The sequence below is a fragment of the Perca fluviatilis genome, chromosome 7 (assembly GCF_010015445.1).
Source record: "Perca fluviatilis chromosome 7, GENO_Pfluv_1.0, whole genome shotgun sequence".
Taxonomy (NCBI): domain Eukaryota; kingdom Metazoa; phylum Chordata; class Actinopteri; order Perciformes; family Percidae; genus Perca; species Perca fluviatilis.
Genome location: NC_053118.1, coordinates 14834833 through 14857082, shown reverse-complemented (window position 1 = coordinate 14857082; position 22250 = coordinate 14834833). Strand labels below are relative to the sequence as shown.

The following is a 22250-nucleotide window of genomic DNA, read 5'->3' as shown; positions in this document are numbered from 1 at the left end:
CGTTGTGTGTGAATGTGCGTGAATGTTTATCTGATGAGCAGGTGGCACCTTGTATGGCAGCCTCTGCCACCAGTGTATGAATGTGTGTGTGAATGGGGTGAATGGTGCCTGTAGTGTGTAAAGTGCTTTGAGTGGTCGCTAAGAGTAGAAAAGCGCTGTAAATGCAGTCCATTTACCATTCACAACTGAGAGCTGATTGTCTTTGTCTATTAAAAACTGAGCAGCTCCACTTTATTTAAGGGCTTCAGTGAAGAGCACATTAACAGTAGTTGCTGATAGAAGAGAGTGTTCCACACAAATGTCTAAGCCAAATGAACTTCTTGAACAACAATGCTAAAAGGGTTGCTTGAATATGATCTTTGTGCGTTTTATGTGTGAAATAAGGTGCATCTGTGTGATGTGTATTACAGTTTTGTTTGTAGTGTGAAGACAGAGTCAGAAGGGCTCATTCTGTCTATTCTGGGTGTACTGACATCACAATCCTGTCCTCGCCTTGTTCTTGTGGGAAGACCGATTTCATTAAACAAAGAACTGTTAAGCCACCTCTCCCTATACAAACTCATGTGTATTTGTGCATGTGAAGGAATACAAAGGTGCACACACATACACATTGGTATGTGTGCGCATATGCTCAGCCAAAGGAAATTGACTGGAAGTTTCTCCAAACTAAGCTCATTTAACAGAGCACTGAGCTTTTACCTCCATGGGAGTCACCAGGCTGTCAGTCACCCATTAGAGTGTGTGTATTTGTGCGCAGGTGACAGTCCATCTTGATGTTTATGTGTGTGTGTGTGTATAAAAGAGAGAGCTGAAGTGAAACATGATGAGACTGATATTGACATGCTCACTAGTGCAAAGCAGAGCTGTGAAAAAAACATTTCATAAGCACCTAGAGGCCAGTGCTGAATCTGTGGTAGTGAGGAACAGATGACAGATGAGTGTTATCTGCACACTTAATAGATAAAAGTCCTTGTGGGTAAAAACTCTCTCAGCTAAAGAAAGGTACCATACACCTTTTGTGTGTGTGTGTGCGTGCATGTTGTACCTGATCCAGTATATCAGAGAACTGCCACAGTTTGCTCAGCTCTACAAGGTTGAGCCAGGTCATGTCAAGGATCCATTTAGCTGGTTTCTGAGGGCAGGCCTTTAGGTCCAGAGATGCACCTCCTGGATCACACACACACACACACACACACACACACACACACACACACACACACACACACACACACACACACACATAGAGAACCCTTAATGTATTAAATACAAAATTACTGAATAATTGATGGTTTAATTTCATTCATGCAAATTCATGCAAACGCGAAAACACAACCTTGAAAAATATACACAAAAGTCATAGTGAGTCAATGTTTAGCAGGTCGGAGCTGACAGATGGTGGAACTGCATGCATGTAGCAGGCTGTCTCTTCTGGCCTTGCTAGTTGCTGTTATCCCTGCGGTGAGGAGCACTCCATATCCCTGCGGTGAGGAGCACTCCATATTTCTGATTCAGTGAACTGCTACAATACCAATATGTCTGAAATGTGTGTGAACCTTGAGATGAGATTTAAAAAAATATATATCTACGGAAAGTAAATAATGAATTAGGAATAAAAAAAAGCAAACAGAAAATAGATGGCAATTCCAGTCTGATGTTAAGGGCCTGGAGGTTTTGAGGTGAATCATAGCTTTACAAAAAACACTTGTAGCTTCTTTTGTCTGTATGTTGAGAGTTGAAGGCAGTCTCAGTGGATACAGGTATCTGGTATGACAGTCTTTCTTTGGCTCAAATCACATCCAATACATATTGTAGGTACTGACACAACGAATCAGTCTCAGAAGATGAGACATAACAGACTGGTGAAGGAAACACGGATGAAGGATCAGAGATCAAGAAACATTTTCTTCCTGGAAACTTTTACTTTTCCAAATAGTACTGCTGGCTTTACAGCAGCACAACTCTAAATACTACTGAAATAAAGAGTACTTGATTTTGTTTCAGCATCTGATACTTCCTAAAATTCAGAAATTTCTTCACAGCTCACCACTTCACACAATTGCAATTGGGGAAAATTTCAGGATTTGAGAGAACTATTTGGCTTGATAACAAAATCGGGGACTTTAGCTTCAAAGAACATTACTGGGTTTCAAGTGGGTTTCGGTGTAGCAGACACTACACATTGCTGAGCTCTGCATCACAGCATTGAAAGTTTCAGGTATTTTTACATGCTGATTAGTATCGAGTGTTTCCACATCGGACACACTGTAATAATACCCATGAGTACTTCAGAAGTTAGCTAAATACTTTTCCTTTGTAATGCAAGAATATGTTAAATCCATATTATAATTTTCACACATTTTACATTGTTTTCTAGGTCTTACTTTCTGACAGCATATTTTATGAATGCAATAAAGCTTCCAACGTTAGAGCTTCCTGCACATGCAAGCCTCCAACTAGCAAACTTAAGAATCAATCCATGCTTTTACCTGCACAAGTAAATAAGGTTAACACTTTATAATAATGGTACATGAATTATCATGAATTCATGCATGAAAAAGCATGAATGAATGCATGTATTACTACATAAACTATCAGTAATGTACAAGGATTATTATTATCTCATGCATGACCTATGCAGGAACAATACATTAATAAATGCATTAATTAAGGTATTTCAGTCATCATGGTTTCTGATTTATTAATGATGTTCCTGTCTTCTTCATAAGTAAATCTGTAGTTAAAGTGACAGGCTAAAGAAACTGAATTGTAGTGTTGTAATCATGGTTAACTAAACATTACTTCTTCATTACTTCACCATGTTCGTTGGCCTTCAAATAAAGTGCAGACCTGGTTCATCTTTAACATTGATACATAAAATATGATTAATGGTGGCATATAAAGCAATCATCTTTGTGACCCCTCAAATAAAAAAATAATTGCCAAGACATATCTGGTCTTCAGACACTTAGACGTTAAAAAGTTAAATTCATAAATATCCTACTTGGGTGAGAATTGTTCTTAGACATTACTGTTTAAGTGCCTTATATTGTTGTTAATAAAGCAACTACAAAATGGCATCTGCAGTATACTGTATTTTGTGTCAAAGTACTGACCTCAGTATCATTTTGCCACCCTACTCCTTTAATTCTTAATACATTTAATTTTATGCCAACATTAATCATATCTTATTCATCAATACTAAAGATGGACCAGGTCAGAACTTTATTTGAAGGGATCACAAACATGATGAAGTAATGAAGAAGTAATGTTTAGTTAACCATGATTACAACACTACACTTCTTCAGAATATATGTACACTGCTGTGACTGGTCAGTTTTTTAAAGAAGATATGAACATCATTAATAAATCAGAAATCATGATGATTCAAATACCTTAATTGATGGATCAATTAACGTATTGTTCCTGTAATCCGTGTACATTACTGATAGTTCATGAAGTACTACATGATTGAATTCATGCGTTTTCATGCATGAAGTCATGCATGAATTCATGATAATTCATGTACCATTATTATAGTGTTACCTAAATGAAAAAACAGAACTCTTAAAAAAGAATACGTGCATATTGTTCACATTTTAATCTTACCTTTAATGAGTGTGAGAAACTCCTCATGTTTGACCCTGTTGCTCTGCATGTCGATCTTCAGCGTCAACAGCAAAGTGAAGAGGAACTTGTGCTCCTCGTACAGGCCCCGTGCTGCGTACTTACACACCTCAAAGGTCATAAACTCTATGATGTTGGCGATGCGTTTGCTGGTGATTGGGCTTTTGGAGGACCTGTTTAAGTAGGATTTCATAGCAGATATCATATAAAGTTTCATCAAATGTGCAGCTTATTAGCCCCTTAGAGCTCCCGATATAATGTCACATAGTTTAAATTGAATATTGTCATAGTCAGAGCAGTTAATACTAAAGATCAGACCGGTTAACCTAATGGTTAATGCCTAATTTTTATTGACTTGAGGCTCAGGGTGTCTGTGGCGCTTGGTAACAGTGAATTATGTAAGGTTATTCTAGCCATTAAGGATATTGGGAATTTTGACATAATTAGTTGTATGATGTGATGATGGTTTGATGAGAAATTATTCGAGCTGGCAAATAAATGGGTAGCTGGATTAAAATGGGCTGTCACTGTATTTGAGGTTCTCCAAACACTTTGCACTATGCATCAACAGCAAATGTATTTTCAAAAGCAAAACATCACAGTTAAAGTATGTTTAGTAGTATCAACAAAGCTCTGTAGCTTCCCACCTGAACATAACAAGCTGAAATAATTCCCTTTAATTTCATTTGAAGCAATTAAATCCAATTGCGGTGCAACAAAAGCTACCTTTGTGAAGCTAATACTATCTAATATTTGTGTAGCTAAGAGATTTGATGCTTTAGGCTTAGTCTCTGGAGCATTGTTATATCAAATTGCAATATATTGTTTGGAATTCGAAGACACTAATAAAGTCCCTATTCATCTCATTATCTCCTAGATTTTCAACCACATAGCTCCACTTGTGCTACAAAGATCCAGGACAAGAGTCACCTTCTCCACATCATGTCATATTCCGAACTTAGATAGATATATAGTCATAGTCACAAGTAATTAAATCCTGTATCAAGGATAGCTTTCTATTCTAATCAGGAAGCACATTACACCATTTTTCTTTTTCTGTTTTGTTAAAAATATGTACTGAAGAGGAGTGTATTGTAAATAATTTGTAGATGTTAGAGCAAACAGACAAACAACATATCTTGGCAATGTTGTGCAATTTTGTCTTTTTGTAGTCACAAATGTCACTGTGATGTTCACATGTGCTCCAAGTATGTTATAACATTTCTGACAACATATGGCTGCATCTCTTTCTTGCTGTTGTTACTGTGTGTAAATGTGGAACTAGTAGACAGATCATGGAGAGATAATGATGCAAGTTTTGGGCCACAAATGGAACTGTCTGGGTTTTAAGACACTTGAATTATACAATATAAGCTGTCTGAAGTAAACTTAATATTGTTTTGCCCTTTTTCGAAATCAATATTTTGGGAAAGGCTGATATAGCACCACAGACATCTGAATTCTAATCAGTTTCAGTTGCCTAGAAAGTGCACCAAGTGCTCCAGCAGCACCAACTCTGTTGCCAATAACCCCAACAAGAATTTACAAATCACAATGAGGAGCAAAAATTTGCGGGCCAACTTTGTAAGACAAAGGGTGACATGTATGCACAGAATCACTTGCTGCCTATAGATAAACTCCACTTAGTAAATTTAGTAATTTATTACAGAAAGCAAATGCTGGAGTATTCTTACCTAGCCAGAGAAAGGTCAAAAAGTCCAAGGAACTGTCTCAGCGAGGTCTGATACATGACGTTCACCATACTCATTTCTGTTATCAGGAAGTACAGGATACTGCCCCTGGTGGCCACTGAAAACACACACAAACACAAAAATTGCATCTGTAACCGAGTTCTTGAAAGAAGTGTCTATTGACTTCACGGCATCTATTCATAAATAAAACACACAGTCACATACCTTGATTAAAATATTAGCATGTAGATTATAAATAAATAGTTTGTGAAAGGTCAAACTTGATCATCAAGTTGCTCAAAATGCCTGTTAACTTTAGAATATGTAGCACAGATTGACACAGACTTTTTATTGTCAATTCTGTTCACACTGTTTAAAGAAATGTGTGTGGTGAGAAAATGTTCTTTTGGATAGTGTCCATTTTGCCATTGCATGAGCTGATATATAAACTGAAAATTAATCAGTTTTGTGTGATTGAACCTGAACTTGGTTGACACACTGTAACCAACCAGAGTAAATTACCCCCCAAAAAAGTGTAAATTCTGTCATTGAGCCAGTTGTCATGGCCTACCAGGTCGGTACTCCTCTCTGGCAGCATTGATCTGAATCTCGGTCTCAGCAGCAATTTGTAGTTTCTGATTGACCTCTTCAGCTGTGCGCTTGGTGTTGCCAAGGACAATAATCAGACTCTCATCATCCACCAGTGAACCCTACAAAGAGACATATTTGCAAGAGTAACTCAGAAGATGTATGAAAATGGAAACATTATCCATGGCTGTAATTTCCTTGCCTGTGTACTGGTCAGTCGGTAAAGGAGGTTGTCCTCTAGTTCCTTCATCTTTCTCTTGTTAGATGTCACATCTTCCAAGAGGTCTGTCCTCTCCTTCTCCAGTTCCTGGTGTCATATAAACACAGATGACATACACCCGCATACATATGGGTTTCACAGCTGTAGCATGGTGCTAGAGGAAAGACCACAGGATAATTAAAATGAAAAAGCATTCACTCCCTGGGGGGCATGGATTTGATCAGCAAATGAAATGCCTTTTAAAATGTTGAGATCCTGAAGTTGACATGATTGAGATTGCGATTTTGAGCCTGAGAGAGGACAAGATGGAAGTACATCAAGGATTTATCTTGTTATCCAGAACTAGAACCCACTGAATACCGAGGAAATGGGGAAGTGTACTCCTGCAGTAGCATGACCCAAAACCCCAGTCACTGACAGTAAACTCAAAGGAAATATACACCTGTTTAATGTTTAATTTTAACTCTCGAGTATAGTTACACTGTAAAGATTCATGTGGTCAAGACAACTGACTGTGACTTGAAAATGAAAAAGAATAAAAAGCTCATCTTATCTTTTATAATGTGTGTTCATTTTTGTCTTTGATGGCTTTAAAGCCAATGAATTTCTGGAGGGCACCATTTGAATTTGTGGTTCTTTATACTGTATTACTGGAAATTTAGTATTTTCAACATATGGGAGCAATGACATAAAGTAAAAGAAAATAACTGAACAATGATGTTGGGCTTGTAAATGGTGTATGAACTGTGGAGATGCAGCCTTTACAGCTGAGATAGTAGCTTCAGCTCCTATTATGATTAAAAACATATTTAGTACACCGATAATAAGCCACTTTCCCATCTAGCATAAATCCATTTCATGATCGGCCATTTCTAGGGGGACATTGGCCTTCCCACAGACCCACCAGTCTTTTCAAAGTCACAATCAATGCATCCTCTGCATTTATAATGCATTTCCATTAGATCAAGTCCCTGAAAATGTAGATGTGGGTCTGTGTGTGTGTATTTTTGGTATTGGCGCATTCATATGATATCTTTTGTTGTGAGTTTGTTCCTTCACACTGTCTGTATCTCACTGCCCTAACGATTGCCCTAAGGGCATAAATGATTGTCGTGTACTACAAGTACATTGAAAGGGTGATAATAACCCCCCAGTTATATTGTCACACAATTTGTGCTTGCTAGAGAGAGAAAATTAGGTACACAGTAGGGGGAGGTGTTGGGAGCCTTTATTTAAATGGTCTAAGCCAGGGGTCACCAACACGGTGCCCGCGGGCACCAGGTAGCCCCCAAGGACCACATGAGTAGCCCTCAGTCCTGTTCTAAAAATGAAAATTGAATATTGATATTATCTGTTTCCCACCTTGTTAAGTCATTGTTGATAATTATTGTGAGAAATCATTAACATGATCAGTGTCTTCACATAGATGAGTAGCATTAATCATTAATAATCATTTATAACTAAATGATTATTTTACTGAGCACATTTGTTATTTCAGAAGAGTGTATCAAACTGGTAGCTCTTCGTATGACTCAATACCCATGAAGTAGCTCTCAGTTTAGAAAAGGTTGGTGACCCCTGGTCTAAGCAATGGAGGTACATCCTTTCTGTGGAAATATACAATGTGTGTATATAAATATATATATATGCAATTGTAAATGGCTCTACCTGCTTTTCTGTGAGGATAACTCTGCCAAGCAGCTGGTCCTCCAGTCCTCTCATGGTGACGGTGAAGTCAATGATGGAGGTGCGGGCACTGATCTCAGGAGTATAAGCCGGGTTGGGCAGCTTGGTGGTCACATACAGCCTGAAGCCCTTCATCACATCCACTTCTTTGTCACCCACTTTTACCTGAAAAACAAAAAAGACAGAGAGACCGAAGGCCAAAAAGATAAAGAGCACAAAGTCAGCATCACAAAATACCTATACACATGCATAAGTATCAAAAGCACATGTACAGTGGGGAAACAATGTGCCGATTATTCAGCTGAATCCACCCTAAACCACCTCAGGAAGACAATAGCTTATCACACATTTGTCACTAATTTAAGCAGATGTCTTTGAAAATGTATGAGTAGGCCATACTGACAAAGGGCAGGTGTACCCTGTTGTCAGCAAACAAACTTTGCAGATACAGCTGCTCAGAAACATTTTCTGTGTGCGTTTGTGTAAGTGTGTACAGTAATGTACATGTGCATGGATGTGTGCCTCTTGTGTTTGCTTTGATCAGTATTAAATTACTTGTGGCAGTATAACTTTTAATTATCCATCAGCTGGTTTGTCCCTGAAGCTCACGGGCCCAGACACCTTCACTTCCTCCTTACACCAGGATATTAATAAAAATGAAAGCTTTTCAGGAGAGGGTGGGAGGGAGAGCGTAGATATCTCTAATTGGGCCTCTCAATAGATAGCCATGAGACTTCTGGTTGTGTGTTGTCTGCATGTAACACATGCTTACTTGAAAGCACCATATGGTGTATGGTGTGTTTGATGTGTGTGTGAGTGCATTTGTGTGTTTGTTTGATGCATGTGTGAGATAGAGGGAGGCAGCTGCAGTGTCAGCTTCTAAATAACCAGTTAATAACAGTCAGCCGGAGTCAGGATTGAGAGGCGATAATGAGAGAGAGACAAATGCCTAGAAGCAGACTTTCACCTCTTTCTCACAACCTCCCTGTTGTGATGTATAGTACAATAACTTCAAGTTCATGCTTATCTGGATGAGAAAAATTCACATGCAAAATGCATTTCGACGGACTTCTCAGTTGAGTTTTGTAGAATTTTTCGTTCAAATCTTTTCAAGCAAGAAACCAAAAGACATTTATGTGTGCAATAAAAACGCCTTTTTTTTGGAAAGTTCAAACCAATTTATTGGCAGAGAGACCAATTTAGAATGCTTCCTTGCCATGTACAATACTACATTTCCTGTAATACTCATTCACATCCAAAGCTTGCTTCTGCGATGCCATTTGGCTAATAAAATTCTGAGAAAAAAGAACCATTCATACCATGCTCAGCAATTTTCCAAATTAAAAATATCTAATTCCAACAGTACATTACAGGAAATTAGAATGCTGAGACAGAGTGGTCCATTTCTCTGTCCAGCCACAAATGAAAAGAGCTAAAGCAAAAGCTATCTTGCAGGGTGGAGGCACAATATTGGATTTCACTTCCCATCAACACGAAATGTAGTTTCTTGAAGCCAGTGAGACCCTCCATAGACATATAGTGTCATTGGGTTTAATGGGCTGCACTCTTATTGTGAACGCATTCATTAGACTTGACATGGTAGACATCAGTTTGAGTGTGGTTAGATATTAAATTCAGGATGATTATGTTTGTCTATTAATATTTCATTCAAAAATACTTTAAGTGCTAATTAAATGACCTAACTAATGTGTGGATATTTAAGGCCTGATTTGGTTTACCCAGATATTCAAATGTTCTTCTCATCTCACATGTAGCTGCTTAAAACATACAACACATCTACTTGAACAAAGCACAGAAACAAACTGCATGCTTCAATTACATAACATGAAAAACTACCCATCTCATCATTAAATCTCTTGCACCAATTTCCTTTTCCATAAATACCACTGATCCCGTTAATAGGATTTCTACAGCAATAACTCAATCCAGGTAATTATTGAGTTTTATTAATTTGGTAATACAAAATGCCTGTAACATGTCTGATATTTTACAAACTCAATGTTAGAGACAAAAGTAAATCCTTGAGTCTCCTGGTTATGTTGGAGCGTGAGCACCTTAACTGTTAGTAACACTTCTCCCCAAACTAACAAGACAGATGCAGAAGAGAAGAATTTTTTTGTTTACTACGCAGTCCAAAAATGTGTTTCTGCATTGGGGATTAAAAAGACAGGAAGAAATTACCTCTGCACAGTCACTCACTCTGCAGTTTGCACATGATGAAAACACTCTCTGTGAGCGACCATGTCACTGAGCACACTTTAATCCATCTCAAGACATTACCTCAGGACAGATGCTCAAGCTGGCATGGTTGGAGAAATCAAAGACCCTCTCCACCTCCAGCCAGCACTACCCATGTTGTGCAGTGTCCGTGAGCGGGCTTGTTTTTTCCCTGTCCGAGCTGATCAACATGTGTCAGTACAGGTGTGACAGTTGGCATGGCAAGGGGGAAGAGGGCTGCGGTCGTAAAGTAAAAAAAATAGCCTCCTAAGTCCTTTCCTAACCACTTTTCCTTAACCCCGATGGTAAACATCATGAGGTCAAGGAAAGGTGTGAATGAGAATTCAAAAGGAATTAGGAAAATACAAGCCTTAACACTCGGCTGCGTAATCATGCGACGGCAGCTGTTACTGACGTGGGTGGGTCAGCTGCTGAAACTACACTGTTCTGAAGGTGGACTACAGAAAGGCAACTGGATACTTCGCCCCATGCGTTTTCACCTGGATAACCCAGTAGAAAATATTACTTCATCACCATTTTATTTCCCTATTTATTCTGCATTAATTATGTCGTTTCATGTGAAACGTTCACTGCATGTCATTTCGTTATTATAAAAGAACTGGGCTGTAGGTTGTTTCTTGTATGAAAGGTGTTCAGCAAATAAAGTGTATCACCATTATTGGTTGCTCACACTCACCTGCCCACTGATATTTATCCATATGACTCCCAATTAGGATGATTGTATGGAAATAATCATTAACTGTATGCAAGATAAGCAGAATGCGTTAGACCTACGAATCTACTGTAGACTACATATTATATGTTAAAAGGGTTAGATGGTTGCGGGTGGGTGAAAGAAATACATTATTAATGAGGACAATATTCTCTTCTTTTTTTTTAAGATTATATTTGGGGCATTTTTATGCCTTTAATGACAGGACAGCTGAAGAAATGAAAGGGGAGAAAGAGGGGGAATGACATGCAGCAAAAGGCCGCAGGTCGGAGTCAAACCCGCTGCGTCAAGGAGTAAACCTCCATATATGGGCGCCTGCTCTACCAACTGAGATATCTGGGCACCCGGGACAATATTCTCTTAACTGTAAACACAGCGAAGCTGTCCACTATACTGTGCGCATTTATGCACGAGGACAGCAGTCAGCAGCGTAACGTCATTGATTATTTCAGAAGCTAAAAGTTGAGTTATGTTTTTTCTGTCAAGTTTATAACTAGAGTTTTTGGTTTTGCCGTTTAAATGTCCCACGATATCAGCTAAAGTGGCATAACTGCGCACAAGCAGTCTCTCTCATCACTACAGTAAATCTTAGAAAAAACACTACATACATCACTATAATACATCATTTAAAAAGCAATAGCCTGTAGAGAGGGTGAAAGTAACTTATTTGGGTTGGTGATTTCAGGTAATTGATCTGCGATCACATAATATTCCTACTTTCACACACAAAATAGTGTAGTCATATCTGTAGTGACTTTCAACATATACTGTATATTGAAATAAGCCATGACAGGCAAACAGGTGAGCTTGTTTCAGACGCTGCTCTGGGCTAAAAATAAAACCATAATTTAAACCACCCAGACGGTGCTATAAAGTATATTATCATTATTATTAGATGTGTTTAAATGTCTCACAGAAAATAATGTACACACGGTGCATACAGAATTACGGCTGCCAGCGCTACTGCGCATCTTCTGATTATGAACGGCAAAATGATGATGCATCGCATTAAATTTTGCTGCCGCAAGTGTATCCTATGCTAAAGGAGGTAACAAAGGAAGCATTGAAGCACCTTTCCTTATCACTTAGACAATTCGAACAGCTCTTATCATGGCAGCCGCTTAACTACTTCCAGGCCATTTCACTCCGTTAGGAACCTTCCTAAGCAAATTTGACTATTCGACCGCAGCCCTGGCCAAGTCCTATCATGCCTTCCAACACCACACAAAACACACCCGCCCATTTCAGTCTTGTAACCAAGGTAAAATAAATAAATAAAAAAACTGGTACATGCGTGTCTTAGGAGGTATATTTCTGCCATGTTACCTTGTACGTGGAGCCAGTTTTGATGAAGTTTTTTTCAAGGATGTTGTCGAGTGCAGGGTCCAACTCCTCCCCTACATCCTCGATCAAAAGGGGTCGCCCAAGAGACAAACTGTCCTCCAGATGGTTCTTGAAGTACTTATGGTTCAGTGAGGTGATCTGGGATCAGAATATGAGACCTCTATTAATATAAAAAAGGTAATTATGTTACATAAATATGTAATACAATGACAGCTGGAAGCATTCCCTTTTTTTAAAGATTATTTTTGGGGCATTTTAGTCCTTTATTTATAGGACAGCTGAAGACATGAAAGGGGAGAGAGAGGGGGAATGACATGCAGCAAAGGGCCACAGATTGGAGTCAAACCAGCGGCCGCTGCTTTGAGGAGTAAACCTCTGTATATGGGTGCGTGCTGTACCAGGTGAACTACCCAGGCACCCAGCAGCCTTTCTGAATCAAGCTCCTGCATCAGTCAGCTACCACAATGTCCCATGTCCACACTGAACATTTGTATTGTCTTTTACCAAACAATCTGGTTTTAATGGGGGCAAACATTGTGTAACATAGATACATTTGAATTATTTTATTAAGATATCACCTTCCTATTTGACCTCAACAGCAATCATATAGTTTCCAACACACTGATGAGCAGATTTATAAGAGACAGTGTAAAGTATCTTATTCGGTCAAATGAAGGAGACACATTTGACTTCTCCCTCATCCTTCCTAAGATACAAAGGCCAACCTCTGTCTGGAGAATGTGACTCGTCAAACTAATAACACATCACTTTTTAAGATGAGCCATTTTTAGAAAACCTTACAAAAAATAAAATCTGTTGTTTTGATGAGGTCACTTGTGGAAAGGGTTTAAACCCTCTGCTTGGGGAAATGCGTCTTCAGGACACTCATAATAGGATTGCAGAATGTATTAACTTGGCTCAGAGATTTCCCCTAACAGGGCCAGTGACCTTGGTCTTATTTCATCTGCAGAATTTTGCAGTACTTTTTCAAGGTGCTGTACAAAAGAAAAAGCATGTTGGACAACGAAAAGGATTCAATTGGAAACAGTACATTGCAGAAACTGAGCATCTAGACATATTTCAACAATGTGAAGATTTCAGATGCTGATAAAAATCTAAATTGCGCATTACGAAAACTGGCACAGGGAAAAACTATTACATTTCTTGATGCACAATAGTACTTAGAAAAAGAGGGATAAAAAATAATGACATTAAAATCCTGACATAAAATGGCTGTAGTTGAATTTGAGTTTAAATTGTTGGCAATTCTGCATTATTACAACACAACACATCAGACATGCTCACAGACACACATTAGACTTATCACGCCACACATCAATAGACCTTTTTCACGGCAGACATAGGAGGAAAAGCACAGGTGTATTCAAAAGCATTAATGATGGCTGCATTCCACTTAGGAGAGGCCCTGGTATTGTGCAGGCTGACTCACTGAAACAGCTTACTGGAACACTTAATGGAATTGAGCCATCGTTAAGGTTATCAATTTTAGCTGTGCTTTTCCTACTAAGACAAGTCAAAATGTCTGCTGTGAAAAAGGTCCATTGTAAATTAGGAAGGAGTGCTTTTAACTTTTACGCTCCTGACAGAATGATGGAACTGGCTTCAGGATTCTCTCAAATCAGAACAACTTGTTTCCATTGGGACATTCAAGATGATGCTTGACTGTGTTACATAGGTACTGCTCTTGTTTTTAGTAGCCCTTTTATTCGCCTACATCAGTGATTCTCATTTGTTTTTAGTGTTTATATGTGCTGTAATTTTGTGATTGTTCCTTCATTCATTTTTTACATATTGTAATTTGGGTAATGTTTTATGATCAGATTATTTTTTATGATCAGATTATTTATTTGTACGGTAATTTATGAGATTGTTTTTATTTATTTTTTATTTGTGCTGTAATCAGTCATTGGAAAAGAGATCTTGCTCTCAGTGGCTCTCCCTGAATAAATAAAGGTTATATATATTACAAAATGTAGCAGCAAACACAGGTCACATATTTTAAAGCAACAAAAGAAAGAAATCCCAAACCTGCAGCTCATTCCTGGTCTCTTTGTTTTTGATCCAGATTTTTCCCTGCGTCTGGGGGTCAATAAGAAGGGGGAAGCGGGCAGCTTTGGTAATAATGATGCCATTCTGAATTGACAAGTCATCATTGGGGAGCCCCTGTAAAATGGGAAAACAAATAACTGGTTCAGGCTTAATCCTGATGTTTATTAATGCCAGGTAATTTATGCATTTATTTCAATAATTCTAGTTCAAGTAACTATGCATCCAGTATTTGATTTATTAACAATAAACATGTAAATTATACATACATTTATTCAATATTTTATTTATTTATTAATAATTAAATATCTATTCCAGTAAGGCAACTGCAATATGAAGTCCTCATAAATAAACAGACAAAACTTAAAGGTAAACTACAGTATGTTTCATAGGGGAAAGGTCACTTTTCATTTCCATTTTGTGAGAAATTGTATCTATTAAGTACCTATCCTGGACATTAGATACAGCATAGAATTATCACACACTCTTTATACTGCATCAATATGCACTAAAATGAATGATTGGGTTGGCAGTAGTTACCAAAGTAGAACACTGACCTGTAGGTTCCACTCACTAACAGTGGGTGCATCAATGAGCAGCTCGGTCAGATTGAGGTTGTTGCCAAATGGGATGTGACGTTGCTTTAACTCCCGCTGCCAGTCGCTCAGTAGCAGATTACGAAATTCCTGATTAAAGGGTCCAGAGTAAGAGAGGAACGCTGTGGCCAGAAGAACGTCACCTGAAACAAGAAGACAAATGGGTTAAATACTTAAATACTGGTTATGTGTTAGTGCGAACACAATCAGAAAACAGCCCATGATGTGGCAGGCTATGCCACATCATGGTATAAAGTAAAAAAAATAATAATTAGTGGATAAATTGTACCATGTTGGCAGTACATTGGGAATAAAATGTATGTCTAAAATGTAACATTTTGACCACATTGTTGGTAATTAGTATGCATTAATGGAAAAATGCATTTAGCTAGTAATACAAGAGTGACTTGGTTTGTTTAATCATCGAACAGAAATGGTGTAAATTCATGTCTAATTAATTAGTATTTCAGGCCTGTGTGTTCTAACAACAGAGTGAAAAAAAATGTAATTTCCCCACTGGGGATCAATAAAAAGCATAAAATAAAAAATAAAAATTGAAACCCACCAACAAGGCGTTTGGTCAATGCAGCAAACTCTTTGCTCTGCTCAGTCCATCTCTCCTTCTCGCCAGCAAGGCCGCTGATGAGACTGGACGCCGTTTGCATCTTGTGTCTACAGCGCTCAGCATCCTCCAGCAGGGTCTGATAAGGAGGAGGAGGGGGCAGACAAACAAGTCAGTAGGTTGATGTGTCTGTTTGGCCGCCTCGTCTGCCCTTCCAACTGTCTCTTCATCGTCCATCCATCCAACTCTCATTCAACCCTTTATTCTCTGTAAGCCTGTGCATATCTATACCAGTATTAAAATAATCAAGTCCAACTCCTTTGTGACTTGAGATGCTCTCTAATCCTAGTACAATAGAATTGCTGGTATAAAGATGATGACAGATGTAATTTAATGTTGTTTTTACACTGTGTAGGTTTTCTCCAGATGCAAAAGTCCAAAGATATGCAGGTTAATTTAAACTCTAAATTGTAGTAGGTGTAAATGTTCTCTCTTTATGCATGCTGGGTTTGGTTTGCATAGGCTCAGGAACCCGGCGACCCCTGAAAAAACTATCTGGTATAGGCTTCTGCAGCGAGCCTTTCAATCTTGCTTCTGGCCCCCGGAGATGAACAGCCCTGCGTCTTAATCATAAAATTATAAAAAGGAGTCAATTTGGGCAGATTTCCTAATCAGTGAGTGTTGATGCACATACTGTTCCATTTACATGCTGTTATTTATCAGAGAACAGAGAGTACGGACGATGAAAAACACACACAGCAAAAACATTGTGGCACAACATAAGCTTTAACAAATATGTACAGGTAAAGATAATTACAATTTTTATCACTTTTCTTTTTAAATATATTTGTTTTCATTGATGGAAAAAATGTTTTAGCCTGTGTTTATTTATAAAAAATATACTGTATATGAAGAAACGTATTGTTGCTCTGAAAGGACAAGAGTAAGCTACGATTGGAAATTAAATCCCATTGTTCCAGGAAATTTGATTTAATCAATAAAGCACAAAGGCAGCTGTGCCATACATATGAATTTTAACAATCATATGGAACAGCAAGTTAATTAGGAAAGCCTGGATCCAAACTAGTGATCCCATTTTCTAAGTTGTGCATATCATGTGCTATATAAACTCTGCTAAGCAGAATTAATAGTGCAATTCCCCACTGTATTAAAGGCTTCAGTGATAGACACCATACGTCTAATTGTAGGTTATCTGATTATTAATATATTATTAATTAACTCTTAAAAGAAAGAAAGTCAACCATTTGTGCAATGTGGCTAATGTTAACTTTTTTAAATAAAAGATAATGGCATAAAGCTCCAGGTGTAGCTGTAGGTGTAGTGAAGCATCAGCACACCATAAAGCATCCATCTCACATCTGCTTCATATCACATAATCCAATTGTTTTTTCAGCACACACTGCTCCTATCTTTGTGTGGCTAAATAATTTATACTTCTGTTTTAAGGAAGTAAAGCTATTGACCTGTTTCTCCATCATGGCTTTCTCATACTCTGCCTGTACCACATCCAGCTCTGCCTGCTTGGCATCCAGCTCAGCCTGAGCCTTCTGAAGGTCCACATTAGCTATTGCCAGACGATTCTGCTGAACTGCCAAGTTAGCCTAAAAAAGAAAGGAAGAAAGAGAGAGACAGAGGGATCTGTTATTGCACATAAAACGCCTACAGGGGGTCACAGTCAGTTTTCTAGGAAGAGGGCTAACAAAAAGAGAGGGACAGAGAAAAATTCTAAAGAGAAGACAGACCAGATGAGGTGAAGGTGGGGAGAATTTGACAGAAAAAGAAAGAGAGGAAAGGTGGTAGGAGTTATTGTTTTATTAGCAGTTTTTTGTGTGGAGAATGCATCACAACAAGGTTTAGAGACAGATATTTAGAGAAAATGTATAAGTCTGTCTCACTGATTTTGGGTGGCCTTGCGAAGAGAAAGTCTGGAACATTCATTTATTATTAACGGACATCTGAGCGGTCTATCGCCTGCCTGCCTGCCTGCCTGCCTGCCTGCCTGCCTGCCTGCCTGCCTGCCTGCCTGCCTGCCTGCCTGCCTGCCTGCCTGCCTGACTGACTGACTGACTGACTGACTGACTGACTGTCCATCCAATTGTATCTCTGGCTGGCAGTCTGGCTGTCCAGCTTAAAGGGAAGACACCACTGAGCTGGAAACCAGAAAATCAATTTGCCAGGCTGTGTTCCCTGTAAATGCAAAAGATCAGGATCAAAGAGGAGAGGCAGGGATTATAATGGAGATTTGTATGTGTGTGAAAGAGAGAGACACAGAAAATGAGAATATGAGAAGAGATAGGGAGACAGTCAGTGAGAGAGGGGATAAGGGAAACTAGGAAAGTAGAGAAAGTCATCTGATAAAGAGACCAGGGTGAGCAGAGACATAAAGGTGCAGACAAAATTAAGAAAATTAGATGTGGAAGAGAGCAAAATAACTGGTAAAATGAGACCTTGTATGAAGGGGGGTGGGGGGGATGGGGGGGGGAGAGGAAATCAAGTACAAAAGAACAACAAAGTAACAGAAGGGAAAGCAGAGGTAATCATTAGGCAAAGTTAAAGTGATCACAAAAGTATAACTGCATTCTACGAATTGAAGCTTTTATATGATCACCATGCATGAGACATCCACACACTGCACTGGCAGGAAGTCAAACTAAAAAAGGATTTAGGACATTTGCATGAAATCACAGGGTTTAGTGAGCAGGGGTCCGTTTCAGGAAGGAGGTTTAACAAACTCTGAGTGTAACCCTGATGTCTGAGTTGATTTACCCTGAGATGGGAAACTCTGGGCTAGATTTACTAACACTAGCGCAGTTTGCGCTGCGTCCGTTTATGCGAGTTCGGTAATAGCGCACGCTATGCTTCCACAGTTTGCGTAGTATTTATCAACCCTGACACCCATCAGGCAATCAGCGTCTTTCTCCGCCCACTATACCGTAGATTGCGCTGTAGCAAAGCGGTACTGGTGCTATGATATGGCTGAGTGCAGACTGCGATATTCCCACTGCTGATGCTATGACTGTTTGAAATGATCCTGATGCCAATATTTGTAATGTAGCGAGGAGTTTAACAACTGGTGGAATGGGATGTGAACGCTGAGTGGGAGATTCAATTTCATCTTTGATTTCTTCCAGTAACTCTAATATTGCATGGCTGCTTGATCTGTAACGCTAAATGATGTTGTGTTCACTGACAAAGTGTGATTCTTCTGTTAAAAATATTTTCAGCCTCGCCTATGTTTTCGTCTTGCTCAAATTACTGTTGCCATTTCACCAGCGGCAAAGGTCAACGAGGAAACTCGATTGCGGCTGGTTTAAAGAGGCGGAGAATTTCCCCCGCAGAATAGAGGCGCGCTCTTACTGACAGTCTTTGTAAATACCACGGAATATATAATTAGGTGCACTTTGCGCTTATCCTCCCACCTTTTTGGGTGGAACTCCCACTTTCCCCACGACCCTCCCACGAACGCATATTGAAAGCGCAACTTGTCTCTTCTTGCTCATGTGGCAGACAATCTGCGATTTTACCCAAGTGCGCCCTGTTTGTAAATAGCCCGCATCGGTTACGTCCGTCTTTGCGACCAATTAGCGCCTGGAAACAGGCGCAAACGGCTTGATAAATCTAGCCCTCTGAGTTTTCGGTTCCAGAACAGCTGATTTGAGTTGGTTCAATCAACTCGGAGTAGGTTCACTCAGGGTTACGCGTGTGCACCACCACTATAAAAAGGCAGTATGAATGGAGCCATGCATTTCGTTAAAAAAGCAAGACAGCGGCTGCTGCTGCAAAAGAGAGAGAATTGGTGTGGGAGAAAATTGCTGCTCGAGTCAATGTGTAAGCATTAACAGTGTATTAATTTCATATTTAATCACAGTTAACGTATAATATTACTGGTGAAAACTGGAATTGTATTTTTGTATGCCTACACCTATAATTTCATTTTGGTGCAATCCTCCGGGCGAAAAAGTAAACTATACTAATCCCATTCTGAGGCTGCAGCACCATGATCATTAACAGAACTATAATGTATAATCATTTATTTATTTTTAATGGCTCTCACTGGTTTGTGTCCAGGGAACACTACAAAAACGTTTAAAAAACGTTTCAGAGCGATAGTAACACGTTTCTTACGGCACTGCCGTTTGCAAAAAACGTAATGCGACACAAAGAATCTGCTTGGATGTTAAAGCCTGTCCACAATGGTTGATGTTGGTGAGATGAGGACGGATAAGGTATCTACATATCTAATGGACTGTAATAAAAATACCTCTCAAATCGGTTATGTGGAAATGAAAATACATCTATAGTCGGGACTTAATATCATCTCCCGACGTAAACTCTCTGTGAATTAATACAGCTTTTTCATCAATGGGATCGTCGACAAAAGGACATGACATGTTTGAGAAAAAAACGTTTTATAATCTGCCTAACATAAACCAATACGTTTTTTTATTCATACAGATAACAAACTGCATTAAAATACGCCTGATACCGACTGAATGAAATGAGTTTGAAGGAGGAGACTGAGAGAAACTCAAGGTTTTTTTCTCAAGGTTTCTTGAAGAAAACCTGCTCCCGACCAGGTTAGGTTCACAGACTCAGTTACCATAGTAACTGACTCTGAGGTTAAGTTACCTCTCTTTCTGAAACAGAAAACCCAGAGTTTCCCTCATGTCAGGGTTAACAAACTCAGAGTTTTCACTGAACCTGCTTTCTGAAACGGGCCCCAGGTGTGTGCGTGTGTGTGTTGCTGTGCCTTAATAATCAAGGATTTTGTGTACAAAGTATTCTTCTCTAATCCCTTCTGCTGTGTGTGGAATTATTAATTCATTAGAAAAAAGAGTAAATACCGACAGAACAGCCCTGTCTCCTGAAGACAACATTCCTTTTTACTTTTAGATTAAATCACTTTTACTGTAGATTAAATCGGTATGTCTCATTTCATTTTGTTGTAGAAAGGCAAGAAGTTTTAAAGGTTCATTCATTCAAAATCTTTACATTGGTGTTAATTTGTATATTTTGTAGAACTTTGTTGAGTCTTCTTATTTTCACACACACACAGCAACCAAACACTTATTTTATTTCACCCTATAGAGGGTAATCTAAATTGGCAGATATGTTCTTTCGGATTTGAGCTTTATCCCACTGAGGACTTTGCTTGGTGACTGTGACTGGTACAGTGACTTTCATGACCAAGCTGTCTGCCTGGGGAGATCCAAATTTTATCATTTTTATTTTTGTATGCTCATGATCATTGGATAGAAGCCTAATTATCTCTCTGTCTGCCTGAAATGTTTGGGGCACTTCTATTGCCTAGACCATCAGCAAATTATTGCTGCCAAAATGTGGTAATATGAATAATCCTTTTCATAACAGAGACAGTTTATCCTTTTTTTTGTAGCCTGGGGCTTTGCTGCAGAAAAACTACCGCTCTCCTCCACTCTAAGTTATCCTTGTTTATCAGAGTGGAAGACCATGGACTTTGCCCATGGAGTGTGTGTGCAAGTGTGTGCGTGCTGCAGTCATATGCGTTTGTTGGGGTAATGATGACAGGTGCATCACAATGTGTGTGTTTGTAAAGAGAAATTTAAGAGGCTGACATATGTGTTTGTGGACTTCATTTCAATTGAACTTCCACATTGACTAATATTTATAGTGCTGGTTTTGTAATATGTATATATACACACTTTCTTATATACATACTTATATCTGTGCATAGTAGTCAAATGTTTACAGTGTGTTTACTTTTTTCAGCTTTGTTGTCCTTGTTTTTAGCCGTATGTCTATTTCTGTGTATATACATTGACCTCACCAAAAAGTCAGTGTCATATTCCTTGTATGTATTCACACTTTCTTAGCTATTAAAGCTGATTCTGATTATATTTAATATCACATACTGTCAACAAACAGCACTGTTTCACCTCTCTGCTGCACCAAGAAGCACTGTGTTAAATATATTACACTGTACTGTAAATTACCTTCAAGGGTAAGACCTCCTTGTTGATGGAGAAGAAGGAGGCCATTGCTTTTGTCCAGGATGCAAGGCCGGCCACATTGCCACACACCCTCTTGGCTGTTTCAATGTTGTAGTCAGGCATGTCAAAATAAGGCAGCAGCAGCTCCACCATTTCCTCATTAATGGAGTCTTTGGGGAATTGCTGCAAGGCAGAGGGAAATAGAGGTGGTGGTGGTTGGTGGAGTGGAGGTTCAGGAGGGAAAAACAAGACTTATGTCAGTATGTAAAGAATACGAATATTTACATCTCATGAAAAGCTACTTTAAGATGAGGAATGTTAAACTATGTGAAATAAGAGTAAAAGGAGAAGAAAATGATAAATGGAGCTGTGGGGATTGGGCAAAGACAGTAAGTGGAGCAGTTGGTGAATAGAAAAAGAGAAAAAAGACAAGGCAGAGCAGAGCAGCGCAAATTAGGGAGCGATAAATCCAACAGGAACACAGCACAGAAGAGAACAAAAAGAGATTGTGCAAGACTAGGTGAAAAAGAAGGAGACGGACAGAAAGGCAAGGAAGCAAAAAGATTAAAGATAACATACAGAGGTGCACAAGGTAAGATAAAAAATCAAAGACCATAAGATGTTGATGATTGTGATTGTGCCTATTTTACACATTATCCTGATTCCATCACATAACCTTGGCGTTTAATTACTGCTAATTATTGCAAATTTATCGAACCTGCCCAAACCTGTCTTTCTGAACTTTTAAGCTCATATGTACAAGAGCATACATTATTATTACTGTGATAAACAATAAAATACCTAATATCATGGTTATGAAGTTGTTGCCTGCAAGACTGAGAAGGCATCAAGGCCAACTTTTTTCCTATACAGAAAATGTAGCTATAACAACAACAGCTAATTTTGTCTAT

At 38.8% G+C, this 22250-nt stretch overlaps 1 protein-coding gene across 3 annotated transcripts in view; it reads right to left on the bottom strand.

The window, feature by feature from the left end:
• The window catches only part of dnah5 (dynein, axonemal, heavy chain 5), a 111744-nt gene that overhangs the window by 17031 nt on the left and 72463 nt on the right, over positions 1 to 22250 (bottom strand). For all 3 annotated transcript variants that reach the window (XM_039806393.1, XM_039806394.1, XM_039806395.1), the window contains 12 exons: positions 21343 to 21522; positions 16834 to 16971; positions 15353 to 15488; positions 14749 to 14930; positions 14174 to 14308; positions 12107 to 12262; positions 7792 to 7974; positions 6106 to 6210; positions 5887 to 6025; positions 5319 to 5433; positions 3607 to 3797; positions 1046 to 1167 (listed from right to left, as the gene is read on the bottom strand). In XM_039806393.1, coding sequence (XP_039662327.1) covers positions 1046 to 1167; positions 3607 to 3797; positions 5319 to 5433; positions 5887 to 6025; positions 6106 to 6210; positions 7792 to 7974; positions 12107 to 12262; positions 14174 to 14308; positions 14749 to 14930; positions 15353 to 15488; positions 16834 to 16971; positions 21343 to 21522 — 1782 coding nt within the window. The remainder of the gene's footprint in view (positions 1 to 1045; positions 1168 to 3606; positions 3798 to 5318; positions 5434 to 5886; positions 6026 to 6105; positions 6211 to 7791; positions 7975 to 12106; positions 12263 to 14173; positions 14309 to 14748; positions 14931 to 15352; positions 15489 to 16833; positions 16972 to 21342; positions 21523 to 22250) is intronic.